General features: G+C 44.7%; 1 protein-coding gene across 1 annotated transcript in view; it reads left to right on the top strand.

Annotated features, from left to right (window-relative positions):
• Positions 1–20,078, top strand: part of LOC111962951 (atrial natriuretic peptide receptor 2-like) — a 37,847-nt gene that overhangs the window by 16,938 nt on the left and 831 nt on the right. The window contains exons 12-23 of the mRNA XM_023986194.2: positions 2,072–2,215; positions 2,433–2,554; positions 8,435–8,579; positions 9,024–9,072; positions 9,172–9,279; positions 9,564–9,683; positions 15,307–15,400; positions 16,707–16,794; positions 17,047–17,186; positions 17,356–17,508; positions 18,260–18,358; positions 18,954–19,045. Coding sequence (XP_023841962.1) covers positions 2,072–2,215; positions 2,433–2,554; positions 8,435–8,579; positions 9,024–9,072; positions 9,172–9,279; positions 9,564–9,683; positions 15,307–15,400; positions 16,707–16,794; positions 17,047–17,186; positions 17,356–17,508; positions 18,260–18,358; positions 18,954–19,045 — 1,354 coding nt within the window. The remainder of the gene's footprint in view (positions 1–2,071; positions 2,216–2,432; positions 2,555–8,434; positions 8,580–9,023; positions 9,073–9,171; positions 9,280–9,563; positions 9,684–15,306; positions 15,401–16,706; positions 16,795–17,046; positions 17,187–17,355; positions 17,509–18,259; positions 18,359–18,953; positions 19,046–20,078) is intronic.

Genomic DNA, 20,078 nt, shown 5'->3' with positions numbered 1-20,078 from the left:
AGACTGGGATAAGTTGATTGATTGAATATGTCCTTAACACACCAGCTGGTCAGCCAGCTGGTCTGCGCATGCTCTGGGACGTCCGTCGTGGCGGCCTGTGAGCTTAGCGACGGGTTAACACGTTATAAATGAAGTTTTACTCACCTCGGACATGCAGTTGAAGGAGAGCCCGCACGGTTATTGGCATTAGCGGGCCGTGTCTAAGATGGCGACTTATTGTCCGTCAAAGCGAGCAAAAAAGTTATTTAGTCTGTCTGGGAGCAAGAGAACTAGTCCTGCGTCCGGCTGACGAAGTGCGCACGGGCTCGCCGTTCTTTCTTTGTATAGTCCTGGATGACTGTGAGGACACCTGCCGAACGATCAACGCTCTTGTGGTCTGAGCTGCGTATTGGAATTTGCCGACTCTACGACGGGGCTGGTTTTCTTTTTGTAATCCGTGATTGACTGTAGACCCTGCCACATACCTCTTGTGTCTGAGCTGTTGAATTGCGACTCTACTTTGTCTCTATACTGGCACTTAGCTTGTTTGATTGCCTTGCGGAGGGAATAGCTACACTGTTTGTATTCGGTCATGTTTCCGGTCACCTTGCCCTGGTTAAAAGCAGTGGTTCGCACTTTCAGTTTCACGCGAATGCTGCCATCAATCCACGGTTTCTGGTTTGGGAATGTTTTAATCTTTGCTGTGGGTATTACGTCACTGATGCACTTTCTAATGAATTCGCTCACCGAATCAGCGTATTCGTCAATGTTGTTGTTGGACGCAATGCGGAACATATCCCAATCCACGTGATCGAAGCAGTCTTGAATCAGATTGGTCGGACCAGCGTTGAACAGACCTGAGCGCGGGAACTTCTTGTTTTAGTCGTGATCAGCTTTTCCGAAAGGAGGGCGGGGGAGGGCCTTATATGCGTCGCAGAAGTTAGAATAACAATGATCTAGGGTTTTACCAGCCCTGGTAGCACAATCGATATGCTGATAGAATTTAGGGAGTTTTGTTTTCAGATTAGCCTTGTTAAAATCCCCAGCTACGATGAATGCAGCCTCAGGGTGTGTGTTTTCTAGTTTACATAGAGTCAGATAAAGTTCGTTCAGGGCCATCGATGTGTCTGCTTGGGGGGGAATATATACGGCTGTGATTATAATCGAAGAGAWTTCCCTTGGTAGATAATGCGGTCGACATTTGATTGTGAGGAATTCTAAGTCAGGTGAACAGAATGACTTGAGTTTCTGTATGTTGTTATGATCACACCATGTTGTTAATCATAAGGCATACCCCCCCACCCCTCTTCTTACCAGAAAGATGTTTGTTTCTGTCGGCACGATGCGTGAAGAAACCAGCTGGCTGCACCGACTCCGTTAGCGTCTCTTTAGTGAGCCATGTTTCCGTGAAGCAAAGAATGTTACAGTCTCTGATGTCTCTCTGGAATGCTACCCTTGCTCGGATTTCATCAACCTTGTTGTCAAGAGACTGGACATTGGCGAGTAGTATGCTAGGGAGTGGAGCGCGGTGTGCCCTTCTCCGGAGCCTGACCAGAAGACCACTTCGTTTGCCCCTTTTACGGCGTCGTTGTTTAGGGTCACCGGCTGGGATCCGATCCATTGTACTGGGTGGAAGGCAAAACACAGGATCCGCTTCGGGAGAGTCATATTCCTGGTCGTAATGACAGTGAGTTGACGTTGCTCTTATATTCAGTAGTTCCTCCCGACTGTATGTAATGAAACCTAAGATTACCTGGGGTACCAATGTAAGAAATAACATGTAAAAAAACGAAATACTGCATAGTTTCCTAGGAACGCGAAGCGAGGCGGCCATGTCTGTCGGCGCCGGAAGTAGACTTTTCAATTCAATGTTGAACATACAGTTTTTTGTCTAATTTCAACCTAGATTTCAACAACATATCAACGGCAAGGTGATTTCAAGGTTTGGTTCATTTCAAATGAATTCACCTTCGTTGACGACTCGACGTCAAACTAAAATTGGATGTTGATTTGTCGTTGACGTCCGGTGTGATTGGATGTGACACATTTGCACCACTAGTTCATTTCTAGATATGGCATTGCTTTTCCTTAGGGAACTGGATCACCCGAATCTCTCCAAGTTTATCGGTGGTTCCATTGAGGTCCCCTACGTCAGTATCATCACCGAGTACTGCCCCAAAGGAAGCCTGGCTGATGTCCTCCTGAATGAGGATGTGCCAATCAACTGGGGCTTCAGGTGACTGTCAAGACATCAGCTTTTTCTACCATCTGTCGGAAGAAAGAATACTGCACTATATAGGGCGGTTTCCTGGACATTAACCTAGTCCTGCACTAAAAGCATTTCCATTAAACATGCTTCTTAGTCTAGAACTTGGCTCAATATGTGTCTGGGACCATGATGTAATTGAACCTAATTGGTTTTTTTTGTGTTCTTCATTTATGCTGGCACACAGGTTGTCCTTTGCTACTGACATAGCCCGTGGAATGGCTTATCTCCACCAACACAAGATGTTTCATGGCAGACTTCACTCAAGGAATTGCGTCATTGACGACCGCTGGGTTTGCAAAATCTCAGGTGATGCAATTAAGACTTCCCTCTGTAGGAGTGTGTAGGCAGGCAGCATATTTTCAACATGCCTTTATCTACTACTGTCGTGTCCTTGAGCAAGGCACTTAACCCCTAACCTGCTCCAGAGGCACTCCTCTGCAGCTGACACTGTGTTGTTTCAAGCCTCTCGTGTGAGTATATACAGTTGAAGTCGGAAGTTTACATACACTTAGGTTGGAGTCATTAAAACTCGTTTTCCACCACTCCACAAATGTCTTGTTAACAAACTATAGTTTTGGCAAGTCGGTTAGGACATCTACTTTGTGCATGACACAAGTAATTTTCCCAACAATTGTTTACAGACAGATTATTTCACTTATTATTCAATGTATCACAATTCCAGTGGGTCAGAAGTTTACATACACTAAGTTGACTGTGCCTTCAAAACAGCTTGGAAAATTCCAGAAAATGATGTCATGGCTTTAGAAGCTTCTGATAATTGACATAATTTGAGTCAACTGGAGGTGTACCTGTGGATGTATGTAACGATTGTCGTCTGGAGAAGGAGAGGAGGACCAAGGTGCAGCGTGGTAACACTTGACAAACAACAAAAACGACAAACGAACAGTCCTGAAAGGTGAAACAAAACACTAAACAGGAAACAACCACCCACAAACAAAAGTGGGACAACAGGCTACCTAAATATGGCACAACGATAGACAGCTGCCTCTGATTGGGAACCACACCAGGCCAAACACACAGAAACAGAAAACCTAGACCTACAACATAGAATACCCAGACATAGAATACCCACCCACGTCACACCCTGACCAAACTAAAAATAGAAACATACAAAGCAATCTACGGTCAGGGCTTGACAATGTATTTCTAGACCTACCTTCAAACGCAGTGCCTCTTTGCTTGACATCATGGGAAAATCAAAAGAAATCAGCCAAGTCCTCAGAAAAAAATTGTAGACCTCCACAAGTCTGGTTCATCCTTGGGAGCAATTTCCAAACACCTGAAGGTACCACGTTCATCTGTACAAACAATAGTACGCAAGTATAAACACCATGGGACCACGCAGCCATCATACCACTCAGGAAGGAGACGCGTTCTGTCTCCTAGAGATGAACGTACTTTGGTGCGAAAAGTGCAAATCAAAACCAGAACAACAGCAAAGGACCTTGTGAAGATGCTGGAGGAAACAGGTAAAAAAGTATCTATATCCACAGTAAAATTTGTCCTATATCGACATAACCTGAAAGGCCGCTCAGCAAGGAAGAAGCCACTTCTCCAAAACCGCCATAAGAAAGCCAGTCTACGGTTTGCAACTGCACATGGGGACAAAGATCATACTTTGTGGAGAAATGTCTGGTCTCTGGTCTGATGAAACAAAAATAGTTTGGCCATAATGACCATATTTACATTTACATTTAAGTCATTTAGCAGACGCTCTTATCCAGAGCGACTTACAAGTTGGTGCATTCACCTTATGATAATCCAGTGAACAACCACTTTACAATAGTGCATCTAACTCTTTTAAGGGGGGTTAGAAAGATTACTTATCCTATCCTAGGTATTCCTAAAGAGGTGTGTTTCAGGTGTTTCCGGAAGGTGGTGATTGACTCCGCTGACCTGGCGTCGTGGGGAGTTTGTTCCACCATTGGGGTGCCAGAGCAGCGAACAGTTTTGACTGGGCTGAGCGGGAGCTGTATTCCTAGAGGGAGGAGGCGAGCAGGCCAGAGGTGGATGAACGCAGTGCCCTTGTTGGTGTGGGCTGATCAGAGCCTGAAGGTACGGGGCCGTTCCCCTCACAGCTCCGTAGGCAAGCACCATGGTCTTGTAGCGGATGCGAGCTTCAACTGGAAGCCAGTGGAGAGAGCGGAGGAGCGGGGTGACGTGAGAGAACTTGGAAGGTTGAACACCAGACGGGCTGCGGCGTTCTGGATGAGTTGTAGGGGTTTAATGGCACAGGCAGGGAGCCCAGCCAACAGCGAGTTGCAGTAATCCAGACGGGAGATGACAAGTGCCATGGATTAGGACCTGCGCCGCTCCTGTGTGAGGCAGGGTCGTACTCTGCGAATGTTGTAGAGCAAGAACCTACAGGAACGGTCACCGCTTGATGTTAGTTGAGAACGAACAGGGTGTTGTCCAGGATCACGCCAAGGTTCTTAGCACTCTGGGAGGAGGACACAATGGAGTTGTCAACCGTGATGGCGAGATCATGGACGGGCAGTCCTTCCCGGGAGGAAGAGCAGCTCCGTCTTGCCGAGGTTCAGCTTGAGATGGTGATCCGTCCATCCACACTGATATGTCTGCCAGACATGCAGAGATGCGATTCGCCCCTGGTATCAGAAGGGGAAAGGAGAAGATAATTGTGTGTCGTCTGCATAGCAATGATAGGAGAGACCATGTGAGGATATGACAGAGCCAAGTGACTTTGGTTATAGCGAGATAGGAGAGGGCCTAGAACAGAGCCCTGGGGGACACCATGGTGAGAGCACGTGGTGCGGAGACCAGATCTCGCCACGCCACCTGGTAGGAGCGACCTGTCAGGTAGGACGCAATCCAAGCGTGGGCCGCGCCGAGATGCCCAACTCGGAGGGTGGAAGGAGGATCTGATGGTCACAGTATCAAAGCAGCCGATTAGTCTAAGGATGAGAGCAAGAGGAGAGAGAGTTAGCTTTAGCAGTGCGGAGCGCCTCCGTGAACAGAGAAAGACAGTCTCAGTTGAATGACTAGTCTTGAAACCTGACTGATTTGATCAAAGGTCATCTAGAGAGATAGCAGGAGAGTGGCCAAGGACGGCACGTTCAAGATTTGGAGAGAAAAGAAAGAAGGATACTGGTCTGTAGTTGTTGACATTGGGAGGGATACAGTGTAGGTTTCAGAAGGGTGCAACTCTGCTCTCTTGAAGGCGAAGGGACGTAGCCCAGCGGTCAAGGATGGTTGATGAGTCGACGTGAGTAAGGAGAAGTCTCGGAAATGTCTGAGAAGAGAGGAGGATAGGGTCAAGCGGCAGGTTGTTGGCGCCGGGCCGTACAAAGACGCGAGATTTTCACTTGGGAGAGAGGGAGAAGAGGTCCAAAGCACAGGGTAGGGCAGTTGAGCAGAACAGCGGTGTCGTTTGACTTAGCAACGAGGATCGGATGTCGTCGACCTCTTTTCAAAAATGTTGACGAATCATCAGCAGAGAGGGGAGGGGAGGGAGGGGGAGGAGGATTCAGGAGGAGGAGAAAGTGGCAAAGAGCTTCCTAGGTTAGAGGCAGATGCTTGGAATTAGGTGGTATGAAAGGCTTTTAGCAGCAGAGACAGAAGAGGAGAATGTAGAGAGGAGGAGTGAAAGGATGCCAGGTCCGCAGAGGGGCGAGTTTTCCTCCATTTCCGCTCAGGAGTGCCGGAGCCTTATTCTGTGAACTCGCAATGATCGTCGAGCCACGGAGCAGGAGAGGAGGATCAGCCGCCTGGAGGATAGGGAATAGGATAAAGGATGCAGAAATGGAGAGAACGTAGGGTTGAGGAGCAGAATCAGGAGATTAGGTTGGAGAACGTGAGCAGAGGGAAGAGATGATAGGATGGAAGAGGAGAGAGTGCGGGGGAGAGAGAGCGAAGGTTGGGACGGCGCGGATACCATCCGATAGGGCAGTGGGAAGTGTGTGGATAGCAGCGAGAGGAAAAGGATACCAAGTAGTGGTCGGAGACTGGAGTTGCAATGAGATTAGTGGAAGAACAGCATCTAGTAAAGATGAGGTCAAGGTATTGCCTGCCTTGTTGAGTAGGGGGGGAAGGTGAGAGGGGTGAGGTCAAAAGAGGAGAGGAGTGAAAGAAGGAGGCAGAGAGGAATGAGTCAAAGGTAGACTGGGGAGGTAAAGTCACCCAGAACTGTGAGAGGTGACCACCTCAGAAAGGAACTTATCAAGGCGTCAAGCTCATTGATAACTCTCCAAGGAACCTGGGGGCGATAATGCATAAGGATGTTAAGCTTGAAAGGCTGGTAACTGTGACAGCATGGAATTCAAAGGAGCGATAGACAGATGGGTCAGGGAGAAAGAGAGAATGTCCACTTGGAGAGATGAGGATTCCGTCGGCCCACCCCGCTGACCAGAAGCTCTGGGTGTGCGAGAACACGTGGGCAGAGAAGGAGAGAGCAGTAGAGTAGTCAGTGTTATCTGTGGTAATCACAGTGTTTCCGTCAGTGCCAAGAAGCCAGGGACTGAGGGAAGCATAGGCTGAGATGAACTCTGCCTGTTGCCGCAGATCGCAGTTCCAGAGGCTGCCGGAGACCTGGAACTCCACGTGGTCGTACGCGCTGGACCACCAGGTTAGAGTGGCGGCGCCACGCGGTGTGAAGCGTTGTATGTCTGTGCAGAGACGAGAGAAGAGGATAGACAGACACATAGTTGACAGGCTACAGAAGAGGCTACGCTAATGCAAAGGAGATTGGAATGACAAGTGGACTACACGTCTCGAACGTTCAGAAAGTTAAGCTACGTTGCAGAAAATCTTATTGACTAAAATGATACAGTGCTGCTGGCTGGTAAGATGGCTAGCTAGCCAGTGGCTGCGTTGTTTGACTTAGTTTGAAAGTGAGCTGGCTAGGTAGCCTCGTAACTGGCTAGGTAACCTTGACAAATTACTCTAAACTACACAATTATCTTGGATACAAAGACAGCAAAGACAACTATGTAGCTAGCTAACACTACACTAATCAAGCTTCCGTTGTAATGTAATAGTTTCTACAGTGCTGCTATTCGGTAGACGGTAGACGTTGGCTAGCTGGCTAGCTGCTGGCCAGCTAGCAGTGTTGACTACGTTAGAGGGACGAAAATAGCTGGCTAACTAACCTCGGTAATTACGATAATTACTCTAAACTACACAATTATCTTTGATACAAAGACGGCTATGTAGCTAGCTAAGATCAGACAAATCAAACCGTTGTACTGTAATGAAATGTAATACTACCTGCGGAGCGAAATGCGAAATGCGACCACTCGCTCCAACCCGGAGCGGGGGAGGCTTGGGGAGGCTTTAGGGGAGGCTTGCAAGCCGAAGAAGCAGCATCATGTTGTGGGGGTGCTTTGCTGCAGGAGGGACTGGTGCACTTCACAAAAGTGCACTTCACTTCACAAAATAGATGGCATCATGAGAGCAAAATTATGTGGATATATTGAAGCAACATCTCAAGACATCAGTCAGGAAGTTAAAGCTTGGTTGCAAATGGGTCTCCCAAATGGACAATGACCCCAAGCATACTTCCAAAGTTGTGGCAAAATGGCTTAAGGACAACAAAGTTAAGGTATTGGAGTGGCCATGACAAAGCCCTGACCTCAATCCCATAGAAAATGTGTGGGCAGAACTGTGAAAGTGTGTGCGAGCAAGGAGGCCTGCAAACCTGACTCAGTTACACCAGCTCTGTCAGGAGGAATTGGGCAAAATTCACCCAACTTATTGTGAGAAGCTTGTGAAAGGCTACCCAAAATGTTTGACCCAAGTTAAACAATTTAAAGGCAATGCTACCAAATACTAATTTAGTGTATGTAAACTTCTGACCCATTGGGAATGTGATGAAAGAAATAAATGCTGAAATAAATCATTCTCTACTATTATTCTGACATTTCACTCTTAAAATAAAGTGGTGATCCTAACTGACCTAAGACAGTGAATTTTACTAGGATTAAATGTCAGGAATTGTGAAAAACTTAAATTTATTTGACTAAGGTGTATAAAAACCTCAGAGATTTGGAACAACATAAGAAAGAAAAGGCAACATTTATTTCACAAAAGACAATTAAAATGGTATTGTATCGTAGCATATTATGTTTGGTTTACATTAGTGAGTACACAGGACCGGTAAAAAAGCCTAGGAAAACATTTGAAAATTGAATTTATCCTGTGTTGTTCCAGACTATGGCCTGACAGCCTACAGAAAGGAGGACTTTGAGGTAGTCAGTAATGGGTTCCACCGTGAGGATACCTACCGTATATACTATGCCCCTGAGGTCCTCCTGGGAAGCAGCTCTAATGTCACTCCGGCGGCTGACATTTACAGGTACTGGAGCCCAACTGCGACAGCTATTATATAGTTGCACCATGGTGATAACCATGTTTGGGGCTAATTCCATTTCAGTTCAGTCAGTTGAAAAGTACTGAGGGAAATTCAAATTTGACTTTGTGAATTTATAATTGAAATGGAATTAAGCCCAACCCTGGTGATAACAATTGTACTTACTGTATGTAATATTATTATGGTGGTATGGTAATGACTTAAATACTAGACCATCGACATGTTGTTTAAATCAGCACAACAGTACCTGCACGTTTTTCATCGAAAGTGGTTTACTATATGTCAGTAGTTTTATGCTATGCTAAATTGAGTCTCAGACATGTAGGCTATAAAAGAGCATGCTTGAAAAATCTGGGATACGGTGATACCATCTGTATGATCTGGTGGTTTTAGATGTGTTCAATGGTTTCTGTGTCTTCTCCTCCCCAGCTACTCTATCATCTTAGTTGAGATTGCCACTCGCTCTGACCTCCTTTCAGTAAGTATGATAGAAAGATAATACTAATGATAATGACCTTTGACCACGCACGCTTAGGTTTTTGTTTAAAAAAAAATTCTACGAACACCTCTCCGACAGGACCAAACGGAGGGCGTGAAGTTGGATATCACGTGGCGCCCTTCCCTGCCGGAACTGAAAGCTGGGAAAGCGGATACTGATTGTCCTGACCGGGGAGATTACTGTGAGGTCTGTGACAAAATCCACTGACATTTGCTGTGGCTTATTATTTAATATACTTTGTCCAATGATTCAGATCGATTAATTTAAGCACTTTAAGGAGCATTTTACCCCCAAATATTTCTTTACCTTGTATTTTTTTGTTCATGTTTGACACTGTCCCTCAAACATTGTGCATGTCACCATTCAAATGTCACCATTCAAGTTTTGGGGTAAAATCTTTTAGGTGTACGGTAAGTGTGCCAAAGTGGCTAATTTCTTTTTTTTGTATCTCTACACTAATACTTCAACAGCTGATAAAGAAGTGCTGGTCTCAAAATGTCACATTGAGGCCAACTTTTGAGCAGGTGAAGAAGATGCTGGATAAAATGAACCCACACAAAGTCAGCCCTGTGGACATGATGATGAATCTGGTAATGCTCTGATATAACATTTGGCCACTTAAAGGATGAGTAAGTTATTTCAGAAGCTAGCAAAATCATTACTTACAAACAGCTGCAAATCTCAATAAAACGACATATTGTGTTGAAGTTCACTTTCCTTACTTTTTCTTACAACATAATCCTTAATCTAGCAAACAAGTTTTGTGGGTCAGACATAGGCGGAAATCCCAGGGGGGACGGGGGGGACACGACCCCCCCATCCTGGGAAAAATATGATTTGTCCCCCCCAATATATCACTGTAAACATAACTATGTAATTTCAATAATATTAATAATACGCAATGAAAGCACTTGTGCTGATTATAGACACTTAATAGCGCGTTTTTAAGTTTCACAAGATTGCGACCCCCCCGCCCTTTGCCCCACAATGATTTAATCCACTGCCAGTTCATTTGCTTTGCCAAGGTTAATAGAGGTTCGTATCTTACTGTCCGAAAAGGCACTCAGTGTACGTAACTGACGTGAGGTAATCCAGTCAATCGCGCCATAGCAATGTATAATATTTTTTAATGTTGCAGGGTTCACACTAGCTGATTTGCAGCTAGCGCGCAAACTAAAGCAAACATTAATATCAAGTAGCTAGTACCTATTCCATTTATGTGGCGTCGTTCAAGATGGAATATTTGCTATCGTGAGTTTATTCCAAGATTAGCATGCAGCTGTAGTGCTTCAAAGTCCCCGTGAAAGGTTAGCGATAAACTGAAGTCCAAAACTGAACAGAACTCACTCTCTTATACCATTGTTCTTAAATATATGAAATGGTCTCGTTGCAAAAGCAAATTGTCGGCTAGTGAATATCTTTTTTTTTTTCCCACCTTAACCAGGTAGCAAAGATTATAGCAAACACCACAGAAACGGAATTGGTGCTCGCTAGCTTTGCAATTTCAGCTATTGTTGGAAGGCTGCCAATATGAAACAAACTAGGTTAAAATTTGCAAAACGTTGCAGCATGTGTTGTGTAAATGTGTGTGTTGTGCAGCTAGACCGGTCAGCCAGCCAGCCAGGTAGAAAAATGTTCGAAAAAAAAGGACGGACATCAGAGTATTTTTCAGACACCACAAAACCGCAAATGAAGAACTCAGTAAGCCTAATCATCTCAAAGACCAGTTGATACAAATGTTTCATAAGAATAAGTGAAATGCTAATGGGAATGTTTCACCAATGACTTGTCCATTAGAGCAGCAGGCAACAAGATGGCACACAGACAGCAGAGCTGTGGACAGATAGGCAGGACAGACTTTGGCAGAGACAGGTTAGTCTCAGGTAAGGTTTGTGAGTCTTTGTTGGCAACATTAGCAAAGGTTTCCATTTTTTTTTACTTGAAAATAGTTCATATTGGAAAATGCATGGATACCCCAGCTCTCAACTTAAACTTGGTGACTGAAATAAGTTGTTTTTAAGGCAATGGTATTTGCTGTTTGATTAATTGTGTAGTTTTGGGACCGGTAGTTAGGTTAGAGTTTACAGCAAAACACCTTTATTTCTTTTCTAGAGACAGACTGATCAGTGAGGGTGGTGAAAAGGGAAAGAGCCAAGGAGAGAACTTCAGAGGACAGTGTCCACAGGCCACGGGCAGACCAGGTGTCACCCTTTTGGCCAGCACACCAGTTAGGACAGTGGCACAGCATCGTCCAGTTACCTCAGGATGACACAGAACCATTATCAGCCACACCCACCAATTTATAGAACCGCAAAACTCTTGCAAACAGTGTTGACGTTTCAAGAGAGAGTAACACTGCACTGCATAAGGAAACACTGCTATAACTATTATTATTAGTAGTATTATAATGATTTAAACAAGTTGGGACAACCCTTCAGTTAACTACTGTACCTAACAATTATCCAGTAGTAGTGATTATGGTCCCTCAATATACATTTAACATATTACAACATAGTCTATGTGTTACAGCACTACTTTTGGTGTCCCCCTCAGGAATTGCTCCTGAGAAAATGTCATGTAATTGTCCCCTCCAAGGTTGATATCAGATTTTCGCCCCTGGGGTCAGAGTGCAGTATGTATTTAGTTTCATAGCACAAACACTTGCTAGCAAGTTTCTCACACTGGCTTTAGCCGGGGCCTGCCTGGAGATGCATCCAGGTGCAGCCCCGAAGCAGCTTGCGCTCCCTTTTCTATCCTCCTTTCTGAGTGAGCTTCCTTTCCTAACTTCCTTTCCTTCTTTTCATTTCCTGGCCATGGTTAATCCCTACCACATCTGTACATGTGAACTCCTTTTCTTTCTAGATTGCCCTTTTCCCCTTCACTATAATGGGGGATCCTGTTTTCTGCAAACAAAGCTTGAATTACCCCGGTCGGCCTTGAACTTTGTGGATTGAATGGGGGGGCAGTCATTCTCCCCTGGTTCTCCCCTGGTTTAGCGTAACAGCTAAAATGGCTTTGAAAAATACGATTTCAGCTAATCGGGAGAAGTAGGCCTATCTAACAAAATAACTACATTAGGCGTTCACTAATCATAAATGATTTTTAAGTGATAATGTCCTCGAAGCCGGTGTTTGGAGGATATATTGGCATGGGCAATGTTAGGCCCGAGACGAAGTCAAGGTCAAACCGTGCCAATATATCCTCCAAACACCGGCTTCGAGGGCATTTTCACTTTTATACAACGGGTTACCAACATATTAAAATAATGATTGACATATTTTCATTAAAAACATTATTTTGATGAATTTATTCATATTATTTCATCCTTCCACAAGATATAGTCCAGACACAATTCTAGGGTTGCTACCCAAGCCGGCTGGTGTTGTTCTGTATCTATGGACCCAGTTGTTCGTTCTAAATGTTCCATTGCCATACTGGCTTGCAATGTTCTTATCCCTTGCTTGCTAGCTAGCCAACTATGGCTAAAAAGTGCAGCCAGAATAACAGAAAAGTAGCATCATTTGCATTTGTTTAACTGTTTTCTAGTGACAATTATTTGGATACATCCATAACAATGAGCTAATGAGGCGCGATTTCGCCTGGCATAGAGAATGTGCGAATGTGCTCACTCGTCAGGACACTTGTTCAGAGGAGTTAGCCAACACCACAGCTAACACAATCGCCTCAAATTGACGCTGGAAAGACTGCAAACTACAGTAGCTGCACTTCATTTCGTTTTACCTTTTTTCAAATTACATTTCTTTGTACACTGCTCAAAAAAATAAAGGGAACACTAAAATAACACATCCTAGATCTGAATGAATGAAATATTCTTATTAAATACTTTTTTCTTTACATAGTTGAATGTGCTGACAACAAAATCACACAGAAATGATCAATGGAAATCAAATTGATCAACCCATGGAGTCACACTCAATGGATTTGGATTTGGAGTCACACTCAAAATGAAAGTGGAAAACCACACTGATCCAACTTTGATGTAATGTCCTTAAAACAAGTCAAAATGAGGCTCAGTAGTGTGTGTGGCCTCCATGTGCCTGTATGACCTCCCTACAACGCCTGGGCATGCTCCTGATGAGGTGGCGGATGGTCTCCTGAGGCATCTCCTCCCAGACCTGGCCTAAACGTCCGCCAAACTCCTGGACAGTCTGTGGTGAAACGCGGCGTTGGTGGAATGGAGCGAGACATGATGTCCCAGATGTGCTTCAATTGGATTCAGGTCTGGGGAAAGGGCGGGCCAGTCCATAGCATCAATGCCTTCCTCTTGCAGGAACTGCTGACACACTCCAGCCACATGAGGTCTAGCATTGTCTTGCATTAGGAGGAACCCAGGGCCAACCGCACCAGCATATTGGTCTCACAAGGGGTCTGAGGATCTCATCTCGGTACCTAATTGGCAGTCAGGCTACCTCTGGCGAGCACATGGAGGGCTGTGCGGCCCCCCAAAGAAATGCCACCCCACACCATGACTGACCCACCGCCAAACCGGTCATGCTGGAGGATGTTGCAGGCAGCAGAAGGTTCTCCACGGCGTCTCCAGACTCTGTTCACGTTGTCACGTGCTTCCAGTGTGAACCTGCTTTCATCTGTGAAGAGCACAGGGCGCCAGTGGCAAATTTGCCAATCTGGGTGTCTCTGGCAAATGCCAAACGTCCTGCATGGTGTTGGGCTGTAAGACAAACCCCCACCATGGGACGTCGGGCCCTCATACCACCCCTCATGGAGTCTGTTTATGACTGTTTGAGCAGACACATGCACATTTGTGGCCTGCTGGAGGTCAATTTGCAGGGCTCTGGGCAGTGCTTTCTCCTGCTCAAAGCAGAGGTAGCGGTCCTGCTGCTGGGTGTTGCCCTTCCTACGGCCTCCTCCACGTCTCCTGATGTACTGGCCTGTCTCCCTGGTAGCGCCTCCATGCCCTGGACACTACGCTGACAGACACAGCAAACCTTCTTGGCACAGCTCGCATTGATGTGCCATCTGGAATGAGCTGCACTACCTGAGCACTTGTGTGGGTTGGTTAGACTCCGTCTCATGCTACCACTAGAGTGAAAGCACCGCCAGCATTAAAAAGTGACCAAAACATCAGCCAGGAAGCATAGGAACTGAGAAGTGGTCTGTGGGCACCACCTGCAGAACCACTTCTTTATTGGGGGTGTCTTGCTAATTGCCTATAATTTCCACCTGTTTTCTATTCCATTTGCACAACAGCATGTGAAATTTATTGTCAATCAGTGTTGCTTCTTAAGTGGACAGTTTGATTCCACAGAAGTGTGATTGACTTGGAGTTACATTGTGTTGTTTAAGTGTTCCCTTTAATATTTTGAGCAGTGTATATATCCATAAAAATGATGCCAGCTGATTCATGATTTCGACTTACTAAGAAACGCTGCCTATCTGTCTGTCTCGTCCCGACTCGTTCATTACAATGGGACATTAATGGGACAATTTGAATATTGAAATATTGTTGCAAATGTTGGAGAGACAGACTGCAAGGTGTATACAAATCTCCGCTGTTGAAAACTAAATGTTAGTCTAAAAGAAATGTGAGATAATGTCTAGATGCTTTTTATAGTGGAGATCAAGTTTATAACTGGCCTAGCTGGGATGATGAGACTGGATTGCGCAGTCAGATGGAACAGAGTAAATAGGCATTTTAACGTCATAGATTTAGTCGGTGGTAACTTGCGGAATAGACACTGTCTGGAATGCGCTTTTCACCACCAAACTTTGGTACATTTGTGGACAAAATTCTAATTTATGGCTCTAGTCAATCTGCATTGCTGAAGCGTTACAGATTGTGTGATAGAAATGTTAAGGTCATTTCAGATTGAGCCGCCGATTTATGCAGCATTTACCGTGAATGCAGTCTCCGTTAACGTGGAAACATTTCCTTTACATTTCTATCACGCTGTAATGCTGAACTTCCGCCATACAGATTGAATAGAGCCCTTACTGAACCTTTAAATCAAAATGTTATATATTTGGAGAAAGAAAATCAGCAGACAGATTATTATGTTTATCACAATAAATGTAATGAATATCACAAATCTGTAATATGAAATAATTTGGACTTTAGATCAAAATGGAGATATCTGTTGTGCATGGATCTCTGGAACTGCTTTCATAATTGTCAACGTACAGTATATTTTCTTGTAGGTACACTGCATAACATGATGTCTGTTACAATTCTAGATGGAAAAGTACAGTAAGCATTTAGAGGCCATTGTAGCGGAGAGAACACAGGATCTTCTCCAGGAGAAACAAAAGACAGACTGTTTGCTATACAGTAAGTACATGAAACCACAAATGGTTCACGATATGGCTACTTACACCATATACACAAAAGTATGTGGACACGCTTCGACCCTTCGAATTAGTGGATTCGGCTATTTTATACACACCTGTTGCTAAAGGGTGTATAGAATTGAGCATACAGCCATGCAATCTACATAGACAAACATTGACAGTAGAATGGCCTTACTGAAGAGCTCAGTGACTTTCAAAGTGGCACCGTCATAGGATGCTACCTTTCCAACAAGTCAGTTGGTCAAATTTCTGCACTGCTAGAGCTGCCCCGGTCAACTGTAAGTGCTGGTATTGTGAAGTAGAAACTTCTAGGACAAACAACAGCTCAGACTCATAGTGGTAGACCACACAATCTCACAGAGCGGGACCGCTGAGTGCTGAAGTGCGTAGCGCGTAAAAATCGTCTGTCCTCGGTTGCGGTCGAGTACCAAATTGCCTCTGGATGCAACTACAGCACCATGCCAAGCATCAGCTGGAGTGGTGTAAAGTTCACCGCCATTGGACTCTCGAGCAGAGGAAACCCGTTCTCTGAAGTGATGAATCACGCTCCACCATCTGGCAGTCTGACAAACAAATCTGGGTTTGGCGGATGGCAGGAGAACGCTACCTGCCCCAATGCATAGTGCCAACTGTAAAGTTTGGTGGATGAGGAATATTGGTCTGGGGCTGTTTTTCATGGTTCGGGCTAGCATGACAATACACAAAGCGAGGTCCATACAGAAATGGTTTGTCGAGATCAGTGTGTAAGAAATTGTCTGCTCTGCACAGTCCTGACTTCAACCCCATCGAACACCTTTGGGATGAATTGGGACACCGACTGAGAGACAGACCTAATCGCCCAACATCAGTGCCTGACCTCACTAATGCTCTAGGCTGAATGGAAGCAAGTCCCTGCAGCAATGCTACAACATCTAGTGGAAGGCCTTCCCAGAAGAGTGGAGGCTTTTATAGCTCAAAAGCAACTCCATATTAATGCCCCTGATTTTGCAATGAGATGTTTGACGAGCAGGCGTCCACATACTCTTGGTCATGTAGTGTATTATGTGTGGTGTTGCCTCCACTGTCATCTAGTGGTAAAGAAGTAGAATGTACCACAATGACAACATAAATGCTCCCAAAATACATTGCTATATACTGTTTTTCTGTTTTGAAGAGAAAGAGTTGTTTGAATACAAAGCCATTGGTTACACCAGTGACCAGCATATCTACATTCAACAAAATTCCTGAATGAAACCGTTTGAAAGGCAGTACAATGTTTTGAATCTAAAGTTACTTCTTGTCACCAGGTATGTTACCAAAGCCGGTGGCCGACGACCTTCGTCAGGGTCGCACAGCAGAGGCTCAGAGCTACTCCAACGCCACAGTCTACTTCAGGCAGGTGTCATTTGTAGGGCCACGAGTTTTTCCTAATCAGGTCATGTGACCTGGAAAAACTCTTGGCTCTAGTCATTAAGACATTGTGGTACATCCACATTAGTTCATGTGTTGTGTCCTATGGAGGTGTTGAATGCGGTTGTTATTTATGCGTTAAGAGAGTTCTATCCAGATTCCCTCCCAGCTGCCACTGTCTACCTTTTCAAGTTAAAGATTTAGAGATGAGTAACATTTCTTTCTTCTTGTTGGCAGTGACATTGTGGGTTTCACAGAGCTCTCTGGCTCAAGCACCCCCCACCAGGTGGTGGACTTTCTAAATCAGCTCTACACCACGTTTGATGACATCATTGATAATTATGATGTCTACAAGGTGGAGACTATAGGAGACGCTTGTAAGTATGATGACAAAGAGTCTGTCTCTGCTTCCATCTGTTTGTGACTGCCTGTCTGTCTCCATCAATCTGTCCATCCTTCTGTCTGTTAGTTCGTCTGTCCACCCATCCATGTGTGTGTGTTTGGGCATTGTTATCAAGATTGATCTAAATGTGTCTGCCCCTCCAGACATGGTGGTCTCTGGTGTCCCCAATGAGAATGGCATAAACCATGCGGGGGAGATCGCCAGCATGGCTCTGGGTCTGGTCAATGTTTGCCATGCCTTTAAAATCCCACACAAACCCACCACGCAGTTGAGGATACGAGCTGGCATACACTCAGGTAAACAAGTCCAACTGGGCTATGTTCATTAGGGCCCCACTGTTGTGCCTACTGAATACAACCCTTGTGACGTCTCACTGTTTGAGTGGAATAATTGTAATAATTGGTAATAATGGTCAAAATATCTAACTCAATTGCATCTGGTCTGCCCTTGTTGAAATGTTAGGCAGTTTTGCTAATGGAATGTACATTTATTTTGTGCTATGTATTCAATCTGAAATGTAAAAACAGATTACATTACAAAATGTGTGTTTTCCCACGTTTAAATCCTACTTGTATTTGTGAGAGGTATTTTCATGTTGAATGCACCGAGCTGTCTGTTTGAACTATTGGCACAAAGCTTGGACACCCATGCATACCCCACAAGACATGCCACTAGAGGTCTCTTCACAGTCCCCAAGTCCAGAACAGACTATGGGAGGCGCACAGTACTACATAGAGCCATGACTACATGGAACTCTATTCCACATCAAGTAACTCATGCATGCAGTAAAATTATATAAAAAAACAGATAAAAATACACCTTAAGCAACACAAACATAGACACATGAATATAAACACACGATAACATACGCACTGTACACACATGTGCACATTCATTTTGTGTTATAGATATGTGGTAGTAGAGTAGGGGCCTGAGGGCACACAGTTAATATGATGTGAAATCTGTTATGAATGTATTGTAATGTTTTTGCCTTGGCAGCAGCTAATGGGGATCCATAATAAATCAAATACAAATACATCCCCACAGGACCTGTAGTTGCTGGTGTCGTGGGAACCAAAATGCCACGGTATTGCTTATTCGGTGATACAGTGAACACAGCATCGCGGATGGAATCAACAAGCGAAGGTACTCAAAGATCAAATTACAACCCTTGAGTATAGAAATTTAAACTCTGTGAGAGTGCAGTTTGTAGGCCTAAGTAACAGTGAAATATTCTGATTCTTTATCTGATTCAGGGTCTTTAACAGGCCAACTGACTCTACAGACCACTCAGCCTGGCTAAGGTTGAGCATATTGTTCATGGGCTGGGGTGGCAGCTGAGGTTGCCATTGGTGGGGCACCGATTTAGCCCCTCTGCCTTTATGCCAAGCTGTATTTTCTCTGTCTGTGCTCTTCAGCACCCTGCAGAGGGGTTACATCACGAGAGAGAGCCGTTCTCCTCACTGAGCTCTTATAATCCTCGGAACCAAGCAAAAAAGACAAAGAGGGTAGAAAACAGTGACCCTAGTGCGGCAGTGATTTTAAAACGTGAAACAGTGGCTTTTGGGCTACTACATGAAAATATGTTATTTCTCATGTGATAGGGCAGGATGCAGAACATTACTTTTGTAGTACTGAATTACTTGTTGTACAATGTTACTTTTCTAACACTGTATTTGCCTTTTGTAGATTGTCATTTATAATCCAGCTAGTATAAAACAACGTGTGATTATGTCCATAGCTCTGAAGATCCAGGTCAGTGGAGCCACTGCTGACCTGCTAAACACACTGGGAGGTTACACTCTGATCTGCCGAGGATCACTAAACGTCAAGGTAAGATAATCAGCCATTTCCCACTCATTAGGGTTGCAAAGGGTTAATGAGGAGAAAATCTAGCCTGGTCCCAGATCTGTTTGTGCTGTCTTGTCAACTCCTGGTCATTGTCTTTGCCCAAAAAATATGGTTTTGACAACTCCTATGGTCGTAGTTTGGGAAAGACAGTGGCCATATGCAAGACGGCCTATGAAATACAAACTGTATCCAACAGTTTGTCATATCACCTTCTCACACTACTAGTTTGACCTCATTTAAGAATGCTCCTAGTAGGCAAATTTACAATATAGTATTATCTGTCTGTTCTGTGAACTGCTCGGATGAAAAAAAAGTGGTGTGCTAAGAGTGTGCTTTGTAAAGTTTTGCCCAGTCAAAACTGTTCGCTGCTCTGGCACCCCAATGGTGGAACAAACTCCCTCACGACGCCAGGTCAGCGGAGTCAATCACCACCTTCCGGAGACACCTGAAACCCCACCTCTTTAAGGAATACCTAGGATAGGATAAAGTAATCCTTCTAACCCCCCCCCCCCCCTTAAAAGAGTTAGATGCACTATTGTAAAGTGGTTGTTCCACTGGATATCATAAGGTGAATGCACCAAYTTGTAAGTCGCTCTGGATAAGAGCGTCTGCTAAATGACTTAAATGTAAATGTAAATGTAAAGGACATTTTTTGACTTGGCCATGGCGGTTGCTGTAGAAATCTTGCCAGCAACAAAAATGTATTACATTCACCCCCTATGTCTCATGGGCATTCATGCAGTCACGAAGACCTTTGATTTGAAGGGTGGGAGGGAGTTAGTAGAGGGTGGACAGAGAGGGGGGGGGGGTGCAAGTGGATCCCATGGGATGGGGCCCAACGTTCATACTCATTGAAAGACTGCATGTCTCCATTAGTGAGCGGCCTCAGCTGCTTTGTGCTTGTCCCTTACCAACCCTAATGGCCCTCATTTAGTATTTACAAGGACACACACACATGCTCCCCAAATACAGCCCCTTTCTCAGGAGAGAGAAAAAGCAAAACAACATCCATTGG

The sequence above is a fragment of the Salvelinus sp. IW2-2015 genome, linkage group LG4q.2 (assembly GCF_002910315.2).
Source record: "Salvelinus sp. IW2-2015 linkage group LG4q.2, ASM291031v2, whole genome shotgun sequence".
Taxonomy (NCBI): domain Eukaryota; kingdom Metazoa; phylum Chordata; class Actinopteri; order Salmoniformes; family Salmonidae; genus Salvelinus; species Salvelinus sp. IW2-2015.
The sequence above is the reverse complement of the archived record's forward strand: the minus strand, read 5'-3'. Positions and strand labels throughout refer to the sequence as shown.